The sequence below is a fragment of the Miscanthus floridulus genome, unplaced genomic scaffold (genome assembly GCF_019320115.1).
Source record: "Miscanthus floridulus cultivar M001 unplaced genomic scaffold, ASM1932011v1 os_1452_1_2, whole genome shotgun sequence".
NCBI classification, from domain to species: domain Eukaryota; kingdom Viridiplantae; phylum Streptophyta; class Magnoliopsida; order Poales; family Poaceae; genus Miscanthus; species Miscanthus floridulus.
The window spans coordinates 19266-34714 of NW_027097726.1; the positions used below are offsets into that span (position 1 = coordinate 19266).

General features: G+C 43.2%; 2 protein-coding genes and 1 long non-coding RNA gene across 3 annotated transcripts; 1 reads left to right on the forward strand and 2 right to left on the reverse strand.

Moving 5' to 3' along the window:
• The first annotated feature begins 270 nt into the window (after positions 1 to 270).
• Positions 271 to 3113, forward strand: LOC136534050 (uncharacterized). The gene is made up of 4 exons (XM_066526539.1): positions 271 to 603; positions 705 to 788; positions 865 to 932; positions 3002 to 3113. The coding sequence occupies exons 1-4, from the start codon at positions 271 to 273 to the stop codon at positions 3111 to 3113; spliced, it is 597 nt and encodes a 198-aa protein (XP_066382636.1).
• A 917-nt stretch (positions 3114 to 4030) lies between these two features.
• LOC136534047 (uncharacterized) lies at positions 4031 to 5154 on the reverse strand. The gene is made up of 3 exons (XR_010778642.1): positions 4567 to 5154; positions 4212 to 4486; positions 4031 to 4142 (listed from the first exon to the last, which is right to left on the reverse strand). It is a non-coding gene; the product is annotated as an uncharacterized lncRNA (long non-coding RNA).
• An 834-nt stretch (positions 5155 to 5988) lies between these two features.
• On the reverse strand, positions 5989 to 15056 carry LOC136534048 (enhancer of mRNA-decapping protein 4-like). Its single transcript, XM_066526537.1, has 13 exons — positions 14233 to 15056; positions 13440 to 13489; positions 13101 to 13257; positions 12805 to 13023; positions 12120 to 12248; positions 11011 to 11584; positions 10031 to 10935; positions 7924 to 8283; positions 7733 to 7852; positions 7376 to 7546; positions 7086 to 7244; positions 6706 to 6831; positions 5989 to 6604 (listed from the first exon to the last, which is right to left on the reverse strand). The coding sequence occupies exons 1-13, from the start codon at positions 14968 to 14970 to the stop codon at positions 6296 to 6298; spliced, it is 4017 nt and encodes a 1338-aa protein (XP_066382634.1). The 5' UTR covers positions 14971 to 15056; the 3' UTR covers positions 5989 to 6295.
• Between the last annotated feature and the right edge of the window lie 393 nt (positions 15057 to 15449).

A 15449-nucleotide genomic window follows, 5' to 3' on the forward strand; every position in this document is an offset into this window, starting at 1 on the left:
ATGCTAGGCCTAAGGATTCATGGGAACCCAGTCACCGGGCAGTGCAGGTCAGAGGGATGGAGAGCACGAGTGGAGGCCTTCCTTGGGCGTGAGCTTGGCGAGCAAGGGGCTCGCACTTCTGGAGTTCCCATCTCATGGCTACGTACAGAGTTCGCACAGTGCCCCGATGAGGCAGATGAGGAGACGGTTGTGTACTACTGCCGGGCGTGGATCCTACACCTTTTTGCTTGCGTTCTCTTTCCAGACGCGACGGGTGATAATGCGTCCTGGATGTGGATCCACTGCCTCAGTAACTGGGATACGTGCAGGTTGGATCGTCAGAGGAACAAGAAGATTTTTGACTGGGAGAGGCACCACCAGTCCTACATTGAGGAATGGGAGGAGATGCACGACAACCTGGACGACAACAACGAGCCGCACACGAACCGTGAGTTCAGGCGGTACCAAGCTTGGTACCAGCATTCGACAAGGTGCAGGCTCAGACTACAGTGGACCAAAGCTGACTACGCCGACATCGAGTCCTCCGACGATGAGGACACGACGTACGACCGGTCCACTCGTGCAGGAAGGCAGGTGGAGGCAGGACCGATCTTGGACAGAGTGGTAAGCCAATCGACTTATTTTGTTACGTTTAGTTACATAACAATACATTAGGTGTTCTTGGACCGACGTTAGGAGTATTAATATTGAAAACATTGTTGCAGGGCAATACACTGAGAAGCTCAGTTGAAGAGATCGAGCGCGTTCGGCCTAGAGTCAATGATGACTACATACTTGGCTTCCTAGATGTAAGATTACAAATATTCTTTCAAACAAATCATTAATACGTTATATTCTTTCACTTAACATTGTTTTGTACAACAGAGGCTGTCACGTCGTCTACGCTGTGCGGCTGGTCGTTATGGTTGCAGGACAAACACGACGCATGACGTGTACGATCCTTCCGCAGGAAGAGGAGCCTTGGGTTCCTCTAGTCAAGCAGCTACAGGGGACGAGGAGGAGGACGAGGAGGCCGAGGACGACGATGACATGGACAAGAGGCACGATGAGCTTGGGCCCTCTCAGCTCCATGACGCTCCATCGACTTATCCTACACCGCCTCTAGGCACTAGGCGACGCCGTCCCCGTGACCCTTACACTCCAGGCACCAGCGCTCTGGGTCACAAGGGTAGGGGCAAGAGTAGGAGACAGTGAGGGACGTGGTAGATGTTACTATGAACTATTGTATTTACTTATCTTTAATTATTCGGGACCGTATGAATATTGTGGACTATTTGTACTTTGCATGACATATTATGTTAGTTGTGATATTCATTGTGGTTGCATTATGCTTGTTGGATGAGTAAATGTTTAGAATATATATTGATGTCTCTATTTGTAACTGTGGATGCTTCTAATACAAGACTGTATCTTGCGAATTTTTTTCGTGAATCTTTAATCATACTATACTTGTACAAAGACACAAATGTAGTACACAGATTAACTATAAATTTATTACGTTTATAATCCAGGAATATTTGTACATACGCTGTGTACAAGATTCTATGCATTTCAGAGAATCTATGATTTTCATAGAATAAATATAGACTTTTCAGATACACGGACATCATCGAATTATCACATCACTGATATAGACCTCTCAGCTGCAAGGACAACATGCAAGGAAGCACAACTAAACTCTATCTCCACCATCCATCTTATGACTGTTTGATCCAAGGGCTAAGGTAAAGCGGCACATGGATCGCTGACATGGCACATTGACAGGCCTCCATTCCTCCTCTTGACCTATAAATAACCACTCACTCCCTCTCATTCACACAAACAATAAGGAAGAAGAACACTCCTCAGCATTTGCTTTCGTTGTAGTACCAATGTCTGGAGGGTCGTCCAGAGGGAGAGGAAAGGGGAAGAAAACTACCTGGGGGTGGGAGGGTCCTCTTGGTCCCGATTTCTTTGAGGAAGCTCTTTATGAGAGGTTCCCAGTTGAGAGCAAAAGTGATTTCACCAAAGAGGCACCACTGACAGGATACGATGAAAGGAAAGAAGAGTGGCCAAAATGCATGCATGGTGAGGACTGCCTAGTGCAGATGTTCACCGAGGGAATAGATGGAGGTCGTCGTTTCTTCAAATGCCCGCGAGCATGGGTAATTTCTTTTACTATTTGTTTCTTCATTATGTTTGTCTTGTATATCACTTACACGACATACTTTTTGTAGTCTTCCTTGACAGAAAAAAATTGTGGGTTCAGTAGGTGGGTCGATCCTCGACCTATTTATCCACATGCGGAGTACATCTACTACCTACAAGACCGTATCTTTGATCTAGAAAGGGAAGTTAGCAGCGGTTACAAGGACGACGAACAGGACGACAACAACAATGGTGCCGATTCACAGGAGGCACTCTGCAATGATCCATATTGCACCTGCCCTAACCACAAGAAAAAGGGGTCTCCCCCATCACCCCCGCCACCACCACCACCAACAACGGGAGGCTACTATGGAGAAGATGCAACACAATTTGCTATGTGGCCACACTACTAGGATGAGTTTATGTTTTTCTTGTGGAGAATCCCAGGTTTAATTATCTAAGGCATGTTAGGTTTAATTATCGAAGGCATGGTTTAATTACCTAAGGCATGTTAGGTTTAGTCAAAGAACACTATGTACCCAGGTTCGGTACCTGTAGTCACATGCCATTTAATGTGTTTCGTGTGTTGATTTCTATAATATCGTATGTCGTTAACTGTTTTTTGCAGCACGTGTTCGAATAGAAAGAAGTTTGTATTATTAAGCGGAATATTAAGACCATTGATAATGAAAACAACCACATAATGAAAAGTTAGATACTATATCATATTACACAACATATTAATAGTATAACTAAGTGCCGACAGTAGACAAAGGGGCAAATGCACTTCCAAATCCTCAATCTGAAACGTATTGAGTAAGCAACTCATCATCCGAGTACCAGTCCTCTACTACAACCCTGTTGCTGCGGCTAGGCTCAACTGCGTTGCTCTCACCTGCCTGTCGCTTGTAGTAAGCGGCCTCCGCTTCGTCTGCAGCTGCTGCGGCCTGAGTGAAGAACGCGTCGTCATCCTCCTCTGCCTGTAAGCCTACCTCTGCTAGGGCGATGAGCTCGCTCAGTCTGCCAGTGTCGTCGTCAGCCTCCTGCGCCTGAATGCCCGCCTCTGCTAGAGAGATGAGCTCGCTCAATCTGCCTGTGTCGTCGTCAGCCTCCTGCGCCTGTATGCCCGCCTCTGCTAAAGCAATGAGCTCACTCAGTCTGCCAGTGTCGTCCTCATCCTCGTCTCCATCATCACACAGCACAATCGATGATTGAACGGTGCGACCAGCTCGTGATCTATGGGCATCTAACTTCTTCTCCTCATATCTTGCACGAGCCACCTCTGCAGCATGTTCTCCGCTGCAACCAATCCCTTAATGTATAAAATGCAATCAGTTAGCAACTCGATAATATTACATTTAAAACCAGGCAACGAAAAAATGTTTTCAAGCACTCACTGGCACATAATGTAGCAATATGCTCGTCCAAGACCTGCATCTGTACTCTTGTCTCCTCCCTTGCCTCATTCCTTGCCCTCTCCTCCTCTAACGTCGTTCGCCTCTCCAATCCCCATTTGTTAAGCCCAACATCGATCGGGTTATAAATACCGCGCTGTCTAGCAAACTCACACATCTTTTCTTTGTGATATTTAACGAATAGGTTGACGTAGTCAGGTCCATATCCCCTCTTCCGTGCAATTAGTTGCCTCTTCTTCAGTTCATCCAAGAACTTAGCTTGACCATCACAACATTCCCAACTGCATTTCCTAGTGCTCTGTTCAAAACAAATATTATATCATATATGTATTAGGAAAACAAACAAAATACGATTTCATGTTTACCAGAATTATAACAAACCTCATCATACTCAATCATATGGCCGCAATAATGACCTATTCCAATCTCCGAAGGGACTAGGCCATAGTTGGATTTTACACCACATTCGCACATGACAGGAGGTGCTTTGTAGATTACGCGTTCTTTCTTCTTTTCCTTAACCCTCCGTGGTTCTTCCGGCCATTGGTTCTTAGGACCATACAACCACTTCTTGAAACGACACTTCGCCATTGAATACACCTAAATAATGAGACATTAGTACATAAACACATATAGCTCAAGATTTTAACACATATACTTTGCACTTACTTCATGCTTGTTTGGACACACAAACTCCAACGTATTCTCAGGGTTTATCACAGCTCGATCTCCGCAATCGCACAGAGGAGGTTCCTCGAGTCGTCTAATGGCGGCTAGGTGCTTCTCCTTAGCCGTCATTGCCGGAGGGTTAGGGGGGGTGGAACCCACCGCTTGAAGTGCTCACGTGGATGTCTCCCTCTAAACCAATCGTCGAAAAAGAGGTACCTAGGATCAAACTTTTCTGCACCATCGATCCACTGAAAGAAAAAGCACCTCTCATGGTCCTACACAACGAGATTCCAATAATATATTAGTACCATACTTAAACAAATAAAGAAAAAGGATAGTACAAATAATTTCTTACATTAAACCGACTACATGTGTAGAAGCAACGCGCGGCTGTGTCCGGATGTTTCGATTGAAAAACATGGGCCGGGAAACCACAATCACAGTTAGGGACAGGAAGGTCAGGGGGAACAGGGGCATCTTTGCTAGACGCGTCGGGGTATAATTCGCGAGGACGACCCCGTTTTCGCCAAAACTCCTCCCGAAACATTTCTTGCATCTAACAAATAGGATGTAATTTAGCAAACATAAATAAAAACATCACAACAAAATATCAATGAGAACCATAACTACAATACAATCAATTTCGTTATAAGAACCAAAAGCAGTTAACATTATACCCTAAACCTAGGGTTTCTCATTTCATCCACAACAATAAAACCCATAACATAACTACATTCGGCTTGGTTTGCTAGCATTTTTCAACCCTTGAAATGAACCTAAAGTTGTATAATACATATATTGAGGGATACAATGAAACCCTAAGTGATGACGATTCTTAGGTTCAAAAATCCGACTAATATATACCGAATCGATGCGAAAAAAACAAGGAGGGGAGCGAGGATACCTTGCTCTCGAAGATCTACGGATCAAATCAAGGTTTTCAAGGTCCAATATGTTGATTCGTGAGGTAGGATGAAGTGGCGAGAAAAAAAACCGAGGAGAAAGAAGAGGAAGAACGCTCAGGGAAGAAGGTTGGGCGGGGGTTAAATGCAGGAGCTCGGCGCCAGAGTTAGTGGCGCCGAGCTCGGCGCCAAGATCTACGGCGCCGAGCTCGGCGCCATCCGCTCTGGCGCCGAGCCCCTTGCAGGCCGTTTGCCCGTGGCCAGGAGCTCGGCGCCAGTCAGTGTGGCGCCGATCTCGGCGCCACTCACTCTGGCGCCGAGCCAAGGGTCCATTTCTAGAATTCTTTCCGCCAGGGGTCTATTTAAGAGAAACTTTCGGAAAAAGAGCCAAAAAGTAAAAAATTCGGCAAGCATGGAGGCTTGCTATATTTTATTCGAACCTCTCGTTTGCATACTACTAGTAAACTGAGCATCTTAAGTTGCATTTTCAATTTGGGTTCTGCTTTGCTGATGCAGAATAATTAAAGTTAATATGTCGAATGTTGTGAAGTTGTGCTGATATCGGAATCACTGCTAGCTATTAACGGCTAATTCAACTACCAACCGTTTTAGTAGCTTTACGGCACCAAGCGCTAGCCAACTCCTGATCGAATGCCGAGTTGTTGCCTCAAAGGCCCCAAGCACGCTTTAGGCGTCTCGTGGTCCTGGCCCATTGGATCACATAACTAAGAACATGACAAATCCACCGTCGTCGAATAGTCAAACAGAATAACTCCAATTTTGCAGTTGCCACCAGAAACAACGTCTACATTGGACACCAAAAATTTGTGTGGATCAACCACCACCAAGCAGCTGCTATTGGTTCCAAACTGCCGAGCTAGAAGATCCGACTGATATATTCGACCCATTTCCATAAAGGTATGACGGAAATACAAGACCCATTGATCATCTGACAAATGAACATGACCTAGAGAATTCGAGGATGCCCAATTACTAGAATAGTCCAATTTCAAGAGCGATAGAAGCCAAATTTACACCAAGGAGCAGCCTCCACCCTCTTGCAAGTATTCTCGGCCACAATGTCACACCATCACCCTCCTGGGTTGTTGGTTCCCTTTGCCATTCAAAATTTCTCTATACAAGATAGAATAGGCCATACTTCCCCCAGTTGCATAGCTACAATCACTTGTAGCTAAGCAGAACCGAGTTGATTACATGCATGATCACACGGATGCTGGTGCCATCTGATGCGGTCGTGGTGGGGAGTGTCCGCTGGTGGGCCAACTGGTTGTAGACTTGCTCAAAGATAGGTCGCACATGCACCGCGATCATCTGGTCTGCTGGGTTGATTGCCATGGCAACATCTGTCATCCATTGAACCTTTTGTGATGTCTCATTGTGAATGTCAATTGCTAGCTGCTGCAATAAGGCAAGAAGGACCCCCTGGTTAAGAGGTACTGGGGCCATTGCACATAATGCCCGCAAATCAACCTGTACAAGGGGGTATAAGCATCACAAAGCCAAAACAAGGTTGTTCTAATATGGGGAACTAGGGTCCATCTTAGCTGATCAATTTGGTGGAAGGAAGATACCTGGGAGCACAGCCACGATACTATGGAAACGTCACTCCTTTGAAGAGCCATTGTAAACGCTTCGTCAAACTTGCGTTCAGATATCAGTCTGCTAAGCTCTTTCATCGGATCTAAGGGAGCCTCAACCTATCAAAAAAGGAAGGTAGATAAATGTTTAGATGCATGATTGTTATTTCATTCTTTATATTCTAACCCAACACAAAATAATAAGAATTATCATTTTTTTTACAAGAATAAGAATTATCATTAACCGACCAATAGACATATAACAGATATGAAACTAAATACATGAAAAGGAGCAGACATATCACAAGAATGAAATGAAATAAACAAATCCTAATCAGCAGTGTTATTGAAAACGAAAAATTGTCTGCATCCACCTCTTGGGGGCCACCCATAGGACCATTAATGGGCTGCAAAGCACTGGTATTATGTGCCTTGGCATTCCCAGAAGTAACAAGTGCCAATAGCTTGCGATTGCCATCAAGTAACTCTGATGAAAAACTCTGGGTGATTGATGATGCAGAATTGATGGTTTCCTGGGAGTACGAGAAAAAAACAAAATACAGAAGTCATTTCTTAGCAGATGGCCGGAACGAAATGAGTATCCATCAATTGATGTTCCTATCATTTGGAACACAATTATATCAAAAGTAGGTCCTCAACTTACTTTTAGAGTTAGCGCTAACGGAGTATGTGCAGCCTCAACTTGCTGCTGAATAGCAATGGAGTGCTCAGACATTCCCTTTTGAAATGCACCATCTATTTGCTCAAACATTGTTTTGCATGTTTGCTCAAACGCTGGAACAAGCAATGATTCAAAGCTAGTACGCAAAGCATCCTGCATCCATTTAAAACCGATCAGTAGACATAGCATAGCTAAAACAAAGGCACCAAATATCATATTTCCTGAACATCTAAAGCAATCTGCAAAGATATTAATGCCTAGCAAACAGATAAAGCACGCCATGTTAAATGGGGAATAATCTGCCACTTTACAACAACTATATAAAAGGAAGATTCATACCTGAAGAGCCTGTTTTCCAGATGTATGGAACTGCATTTGGATTTGCCTGGCAAGTGTAGCTTCAAGTTTTCCAGTAACAGACTTTTCCAGCTGATTGCACACCTTGTCACCCACCCCTTTCTAAAAACAAATAATCAAATGAGGAAACATGTTCAAATTAAGCATAATAAACACAGAAGGAATTTACTAACCTGAACTGAATCATAAACAGCAGAGGTCAGGCACTTCTCAATAATAGGTGTAATTGCGCGGGCAACAATAGGTCCAAGTGAAGAAATTTCTTTCTTAAGTGACTTCTCCAGATTAGAAGGCAAGTCCTTATTTATTGAGTTCGTAATGAGAGTAACCAATTGCTGCATTCGCTCTCTATCAGCCTTTTCACGCTTAGTGTTTTCCTCCTGGAGACGAACCCAAAACGCATCAATATTAGCCTTGATCGATTTCTCTACAGCTCGCCCTAATGATGTCTCAAGTCTTTTGCCCTCCTTTGCGATGGATGCAGGAACCACAGTACTAAGCTGCTTTTCCATGTCCTTCTGCATCCCCATGAGCTGGAATACATACAAGCACAGTAAATAATAGCCTTGATACTCATATAGTGCTATCGCATTGTAACATTTAGTGAAACAAAAAACCATATAGTTAACAGGGAATTCTCCAGTCCTGTCCTACGGTAACACTAACCAAGTGTAGCATGTCAAATTTAACTGAGCATAAACACAAGTAGAATTCATCTTTCTTCCTAAAAGAAAACAATTGCTTTGCTAGTTTTGCAAGCTGACAAAAATAGAATCAAGTTGAAATGTTGAACATAATGATCCAAGTCCAGCTAAGGATTTCAAGATTGGCTTATCGATATTGTCGCCCAAAACTAGTACATACGGAGTAGAATACAATGAAACTGGATTAAAATAAAACAAAAATTCTGCTGTTTTGAATTCAGTTTTGCAATGATCTAATTAATCTGAAATCAACTTTTTCTCAATGCAGGACATCAGGACCAAGATGAAAACAGACACGTGTAAATAGACCTCGTTTCTGTTGGTGACAGTCAGTAAAAACTTGGCCAGGGTAAAAAAAGAACAGAGAAAAAAAACTCTAATAAGGTGGGGATTGAGAAAGTAGATTTATCTACTTTTCATTCATTTCAAGCTTAATTGGGCTTGCACAGGGTTATCCCTTCTCATGAAAATAAGCTAAACCAGGGAACCTGACCATCTCCACTAAGTATAATGTTCAAGATTAGCCAGCACTTCTAGAATTTATATGATGACTACCAATAAGTTGTTGCTCTAGTAAAAGACTGTTCACATGAACATGTATTTATATAGCATTAGTACTACCTCCATGACTCCGTCCCCAAAAGAATGCAATTCTAGCACAATGTCACGTTTTAGTACCTTAAGTTTGACCAATTATAGATAAAAAAAAAGTATCCATGTTTATGATACCAAGTAAATATCATCAGATTAATTATGAAATGTATTTTCATAATAAATTAATTTAAAGCCATAAATGTGAATATTATTCACTAAAAACTTGGTCAAACATGAACCACTTTTCGTGGCACGCAACCCATAGTTGCATTCTTTTCAGGACGGAGGTAGTATAATTTATCACTATAGTGACATTTCCTTGCAAGCAGTACCAAAGCTAGGATAGAGAGAGGTTAGGTGGCTTGCGAATTTCAGGCTGGGGTTAAAAAAATCCCCTTGTCTGTCCCACGCCAAAGCACACAAGTCTAAGGCCCGGCCCCGGTCGTGGTCGTTATCACATGGGCTACGGTGTTGCTATGTATGGGTGGGGCAGGGGTTCGGGGGTTTTCTCGACCTGCGTGAGAAGGTCTTCTTATATTTTTTTTAGAGAGAGGGGAGTGAGGGAGAGGGAGGGGGGAGAGAAAAAGGTTGACTTAAGGTCTAAGATTAACTTCTGATATTGGCACCGCAAGCATACAAAAAATTAGGGCTGCATGGATATGATCATTTTTTCTTCGAATTAAAAATGTCTGATATGTATACCCTGCCGGCTCAAAAGATGAAATTGCAGTAAATATAAATATAAATGGGCAAGTTCACTGCAGCTGCTGCTGCAGTTCGTGAACTAAAAAGATGTACAAGACAACTGCTACAGCTGCAGCCGCTGCGGCTGCAAGCTGCAGCGAGCAGGCCCAATGTAACAATGTTGCACTAAAATGTTTAGCAATATTCTGTAAAATAAAACAGATAAAATTGTAAAAAATGGATAATCCAATAATGTATGTGGTATTGTGCTTCACTCAGGGCAATGCAAAGTTCATACCTGTTGCAGCATCCCTTGTGTGGCAGCAGCTTCTGGGAAGGAGCTGGCAGGTAGGTATGTGGAGCTCAAAGGCTCATGTGACTCAATTGAATTGAAAGCACTCACAGGAGGAGATGGCTGACCAGATGTTTGAGGGTGCAAAACTTTCTCCTCTTTCGTAAACGAAGACGATTGCTCCCTGGAAGCAGAGGAGTAATCAATTTTCTCAGGGATTTCCACAAACTTCTTCAGAACATTGTCATCAGCAACACCAGTCTGGTCTGATGCCCGTCGATCAGATGATGACTGTGATTCTTCCACACTGTACTTATCAGTTGTAACTGAGCGCTCACTGATCATTTCAACAGTTTGCTCCAAAGAAGTCTGAGTTTTCTCCATATTCTCACAAACAATCTGAGTTTCCTTGACAGCTTCAAGTCCTAAATTTTGATCTGGTTTACTCTCATCAATATGCTTTGGTTCCACTTCTGCAACCCGAGAGCTTCTGCTGGAAATATCTTGACTTTTTCCTCCATCAGATTTGGAAACATCATTGTTTTCAGCAGACGAGAGAGTGCCCGATATAATTTCAGATGGAGTAACCAAGTGTGTAGCATTCCCTCCAACCTGAAACATCAAACGGGGATTTGGAAGCATTGGAACATCACTGTGACCATCTCTTGGTTCATCTTTTCCTAAGATATCCTTCCTAATGGGCATGGGTGTATCTGGCCTTTTCAAAGCATCACGCTCCATGTTTCTGTTTGTTGTATAGTCAAAAGCTGATTGATCTATATCACGAGTTCCAGGTGCTGGTCCTGATCCAGGAATCTCCATCTTTGGTGCAAGAGGTGCAGATGGAAGAGGCATGGAACCATCACCTTCTGAGTATGCAAGCGGTGGAGCTGATGGTTTCAGATCAAGATCTGCAGATAAATCACAAGAAATAACTACTTCTGAATTAACTGAAAGAATTAAATAAGAAAATGCAACTGCATTACCTGCAGACTGGTCAACAGTTGGTGGTTTACTCAAAGCACTGACAGAGTAAGAGTCTGTGAAACTAGTTCCTGTAGATGACTCTGTTCCTGCCATTTCCAGAGGCGCCTCGTAAACACGGGAAATAGCAGGATCTCTTCCAAACCCAGTACTATCAGCTGTAGGAGGCGAACAGAGTGATAACTCTAGACCATATTGCTGAATGGCCATAGTTTGAACACAATAGACTTGAACAACTTGTTCACCATCTGGTTGGCTTTCGTGTGTTCCGGTGAGGCTTAATATAGGCATTGCAACTGTGAAATCTGCTATATAGTCTAAGCGAGTAGAGGCAGGATCTGGGCCATACTCAACATGCACGGCATAAATAGCGTTCTTTTTAGCATTTGCAAGCAAAATCAGGCTTGCTTGAGGCAGCACTGCAACCTGGTTGAAAAATGCCTCTTCGACTCTAGGTTCCAGAGAACTAACGAGTTCCAAGGTCTGAGTACACTTCCAAGTCTCAGAATCACTTGGCAACAACCAGCCATCTTCATTAGTAGAAGCCCAAATTTTAACTTCTCGATTCAGAGGACCCTGCACCATCAACAAAAGGTTAAAACAATGGTGAAGATATCTAATTAAAACACAAAGGCTTTTTTTCTCATGGAATATTTAAGAGCATAACTCAACATTGTTATGTCTTTCCTAAAGGAACGCCATGGATAAACATTTTCTCCAATGTATCAAACATTTCATAGATTACCTAATTCTGGGCTATCTTAGGTTCATACTTCATAGCAATTGTAGCCAGCTAGTACCCCATTCAGGGTCTAATTTTATTTGAAAATGTAATATGACGCTGCTATGAGACCTTTTAACTGAAACAAGAACTAGGACTTGATCTTTGGTTGAGGGATGTAATATGAATTGTATTAATAATGCAATACAGGGGCACTCATTTATTATTTGGCAGTAGGAGTTTCAAGCTGCTGAATCAATAGTTTGGCTGACCATAACTTGCCAGAAAAAAAATTCAAAATCAGATGCAAAAGAAAATCACAAGCTTAAAAGAACATGTGAACATAATAAAAGATTGGCAAAGTTTAAACATATATATAAGACTACATACCGCTGTAATTAGATTTATATGATTTGGTCGTTCAGGTGCTGTAAGAAAAGCAACTGAATAAACAGGTTGACCATCATGGGGCTTAAAAATTGATAATGGCACTTGTTTGCGATCATCCCAGATCTTAACCTGCAAAGATATAAACAATATACATCATAAAAGGGCCAGTAGAGATGCATGGCACTTCTCCATATAACATTGTTCCTAGCATGGAAATTTTTGGCCAGCTAAGGAATAAAACTGTTTATAGCTTGGCTAATGGTTTTAAGCCAGCAGCTGGTACTGTTTTCCAGTGAATTGCTACCAGAAGCCTCGCTGCATGGGAGATTTTCTGGTGTAACAAAGGCTACAGACCTACAGACAGGTGTCACAAAAAAAATGCCATACTTTTAATCCTTTCTTCCCAATACAATAGTTTTGCAATATAAACATATATTGTAGGACATTACTGTTTAAGTGGCTAGTGTCTGGAAGATTACCAAATTGTATGAAAGTGGGGTTTAGAGTCTAATAAGATTGAACCACAGAGATACATATTCAGATTTGAGCTTATAGAACAGATACAGTGCTTAACGAATTGACTATTCGTGTGATAAATTCTGAGTAAGCTTAAGGTACCATTCAAATCAAAAGAGTGCAGTTTTGCAAAATATTCAATGACGAAAGTAGTAAGTTTAGTACGAACCGTGCCATCCTTGGATCCGGAGGCCAGGCGGGTGCTCATCCATTGAGATATGGACAAATCAGTCACATCACCATCATGCTTACCAACTAAGCGAACACCATCAATAAGCTTTTCAAGATGACATTTAACAGGTTCTTCCACAGTAAAGTCTTTTCCTCTACCCACTTTAGTTGTGTCTATTCTTAAGACACAGTTCCCAATTCCAACAAAGAGAATCTCCTACAGGATACAGGTTTAAGTCACTTTGTAGGTTGATGTGCAAAAAAAATATTGAGGGGTGTGATGTAAGGCTTTACTTGCTTATGCGAGTGCCAACATATCCTTGGATGGTAAGCTTCAGCCTCGCCTACAATCTGGATGGCGATTTCAATCTTTCCAGTAATTTGTTGTTTTTTTTCCTCATCAGGTCCTTCATCGATCCTCCACACATATATCCGCCCATCTACGCTCGCGCTGCAGAAGATCAAAGCAAATTAGGACATGAGATTGGAGTCTACCAGAAGTAATAATATGTATATACTAGAAGCAACAAGATAAATTCCAAAATGCAATACTAGATAACCAGATAATAGCCAGCAAACAGATCACTGGTTAGTGCAGTGGTAACTGAACATCCCATCATTTTGTATTAGTACCTTGCCAAACGATGGACATCCTCAGCAAAGAAAGCCATGTCTGTCACTCTCTGAGGCAAAAACAGAATGGCAACAGGATAGATCAAACAAATGCAGTCACGTGCTGAGTAAAATTAATGAATCCACAAAGGAAAAAAGAAGCACATAGAGATATAAGAAACTAACAAAAATCAACATACAAAATCACTGACTTTTTATGTCAATGATTAGAATTGCACAATGTATCACACATCTCATCATCTGTGTTATTAAACCAAGATTTATGTGGATGAGTTGTGTGCACGAGTAATTCACTGAGAAAAGAATAGCTACATATACAACTATCTTCTTCAAGCTCAGCTCACTAGATTAAAAACAAGTGTGTGTGCTCGCATACAATACTATTTCAGCACTATTCTAACACACAAGCAGACTGAAAACCATATCGAGACACCCTGTTAGTCTGTCCGAAATGGTTAACTTATCAATCTCATAATGGAATCAAACAAAAAAGTGGTCAAAACAAAACTAACAATCTATATTATGATTTATGAAGCCCATACAATACAAGCAGATGAGCATGGCACAAGAAAAAAAGATATGCATCAATATGCTTAATTACAAACTATGTGACTATCTCATGGAAATAGGTTTCTCTTTTCTCTTCAAGTTTTCACCACAAGGCCATGCCACTTTTCAACTCAGTTGTCAGTTGGACCATGTACATGAGATGAAACTGCTGGCCGGTCATTAGTCTCAAAATTTATACACAATAGTAACCAATGACTATCTCTCTTCATCTGCATGCTCGTACCTGTGTGTGACCACGGAGGAGTGAGCGGAGTGCGGTGTTGATGTTCAGCACACGGATGTTACCGAGCTTGAGTCCATACACGATGTACGTCCGGTTCACAGCGATCTGTCTGCCCAGCACGAGCCCCGGATCCGATGTGTACTTGGTAATCGGTGTTACCTCCAGCTGCGGTGGCTGCGCTTCCCCAGGCAGCCTCGAGTCAACATCGTGCACCGCTCGTTCCCCGGTGCCAAGTAACCGTCCCCTGGGCACCTTGCTGTTGGTGCTGCTCAGCATCCTGGCCGGCGGCGCAGATGGCATCGCTGGGAGCGGCTGCAGTTGTGCGAACTCCGACGTGGGCTGGGGCATGGAGACGGCGGTCTCGAGTTGGGTCGGCCCGGAGTTCCCGAGCAGCTGCATGAGGCGCACGCCGGGGTTAGGGCCCGGGGCGGCGGCGTTGGGGTTAGCGTTCGGGTTGGGGTTCAGGTTTGGGTTTGGCATGGGGAAGGAGACAACGGGGCGGGGCATGGCGTGGGGGTCCTGCGGGTAGTGGATGTAGGGTCCGCGGTGGAAGGGCGGGGTCACCGGAGGGTAGGAGTAGGGACCAGACGGCGGCGGCGGGCCCGCCGGGCCTCCGGCGACGCCGGGGAAGATGGTGTTGGGGGTGGCGGTGGGCATGGGGTTCGGTGGCCTGAAGAGTTTCCCGATCTCGAATGGTGGATTTGGATTCGGGTTAGGGTTTCCGCTCGGAGACGCCATGGGAGGCGGCCCGGGTGAGGGAGAGGAGGTGGCAGTGGAGTAGATCTGAACTGGGGAAGGGAGGAGGACGAAGTGGAGGTGCGTGGAAGGGCAAAGTCTAGGTGGAGTGGAGGGTGCTTGTCTTTTCGCGTTGCACCCTGCCGTTTGACTTTATAGCAACAAGGGCCCTGAATGTGGAGTGCATTTTTTATACACATGCATGTTACTGGTTGAGACTAAAAATTAACTTAAATTAATTGTGATTGGCTAACTAATATACTAACAACTAGTTAAATACTTAGCAAAAATTAACCTACCTATTAGAACTCCCATTTAGATGCACTAGAGCCAATTTTAACTAGTTTTTATTAAGCTAGCAATCAGCCCTTGGGTCCAATCATGCCTTTAGTGGTGGTGTTGTATCAAGACTTTTAGTACTCAAACCAAGGCTTTAAGAAATATAGAAATCAAAATTGTTCGCACTCTCATAGACCAAGGCT

Bases quoted from the DNA above. Each gene is read 5' to 3' on its own strand.
- LOC136534048 (XM_066526537.1), bottom strand. From the start codon at position 14,970: ATGGCGTCTCCGAGCGGAAACCCTAACCCGAATCCAAATCCACCATTC. The intron at 13,490-14,232 runs GTACGAGCATGC...TTTTTGCCTCAG, and splicing joins TCCTCCGTGGTCACACACAG to AGAGTGACAGACATGGCTTT. The intron at 10,936-11,010 runs GTAATGCAGTTG...ATTTATCTGCAG, and splicing joins AACTGTTGACCAGTCTGCAG to ATCTTGATCTGAAACCATCA.
- LOC136534050 (XM_066526539.1), top strand. From the start codon at position 271: ATGTGGATCCACTGCCTCAGTAACTGGGATACGTGCAGGTTGGATCGT. The intron at 604-704 runs GTAAGCCAATCG...ACATTGTTGCAG, and splicing joins GACCGATCTTGGACAGAGTG to GGCAATACACTGAGAAGCTC. The intron at 933-3,001 runs GTACGATCCTTC...TGCTGCGGCTAG, and splicing joins ACAAACACGACGCATGACGT to GCTCAACTGCGTTGCTCTCA.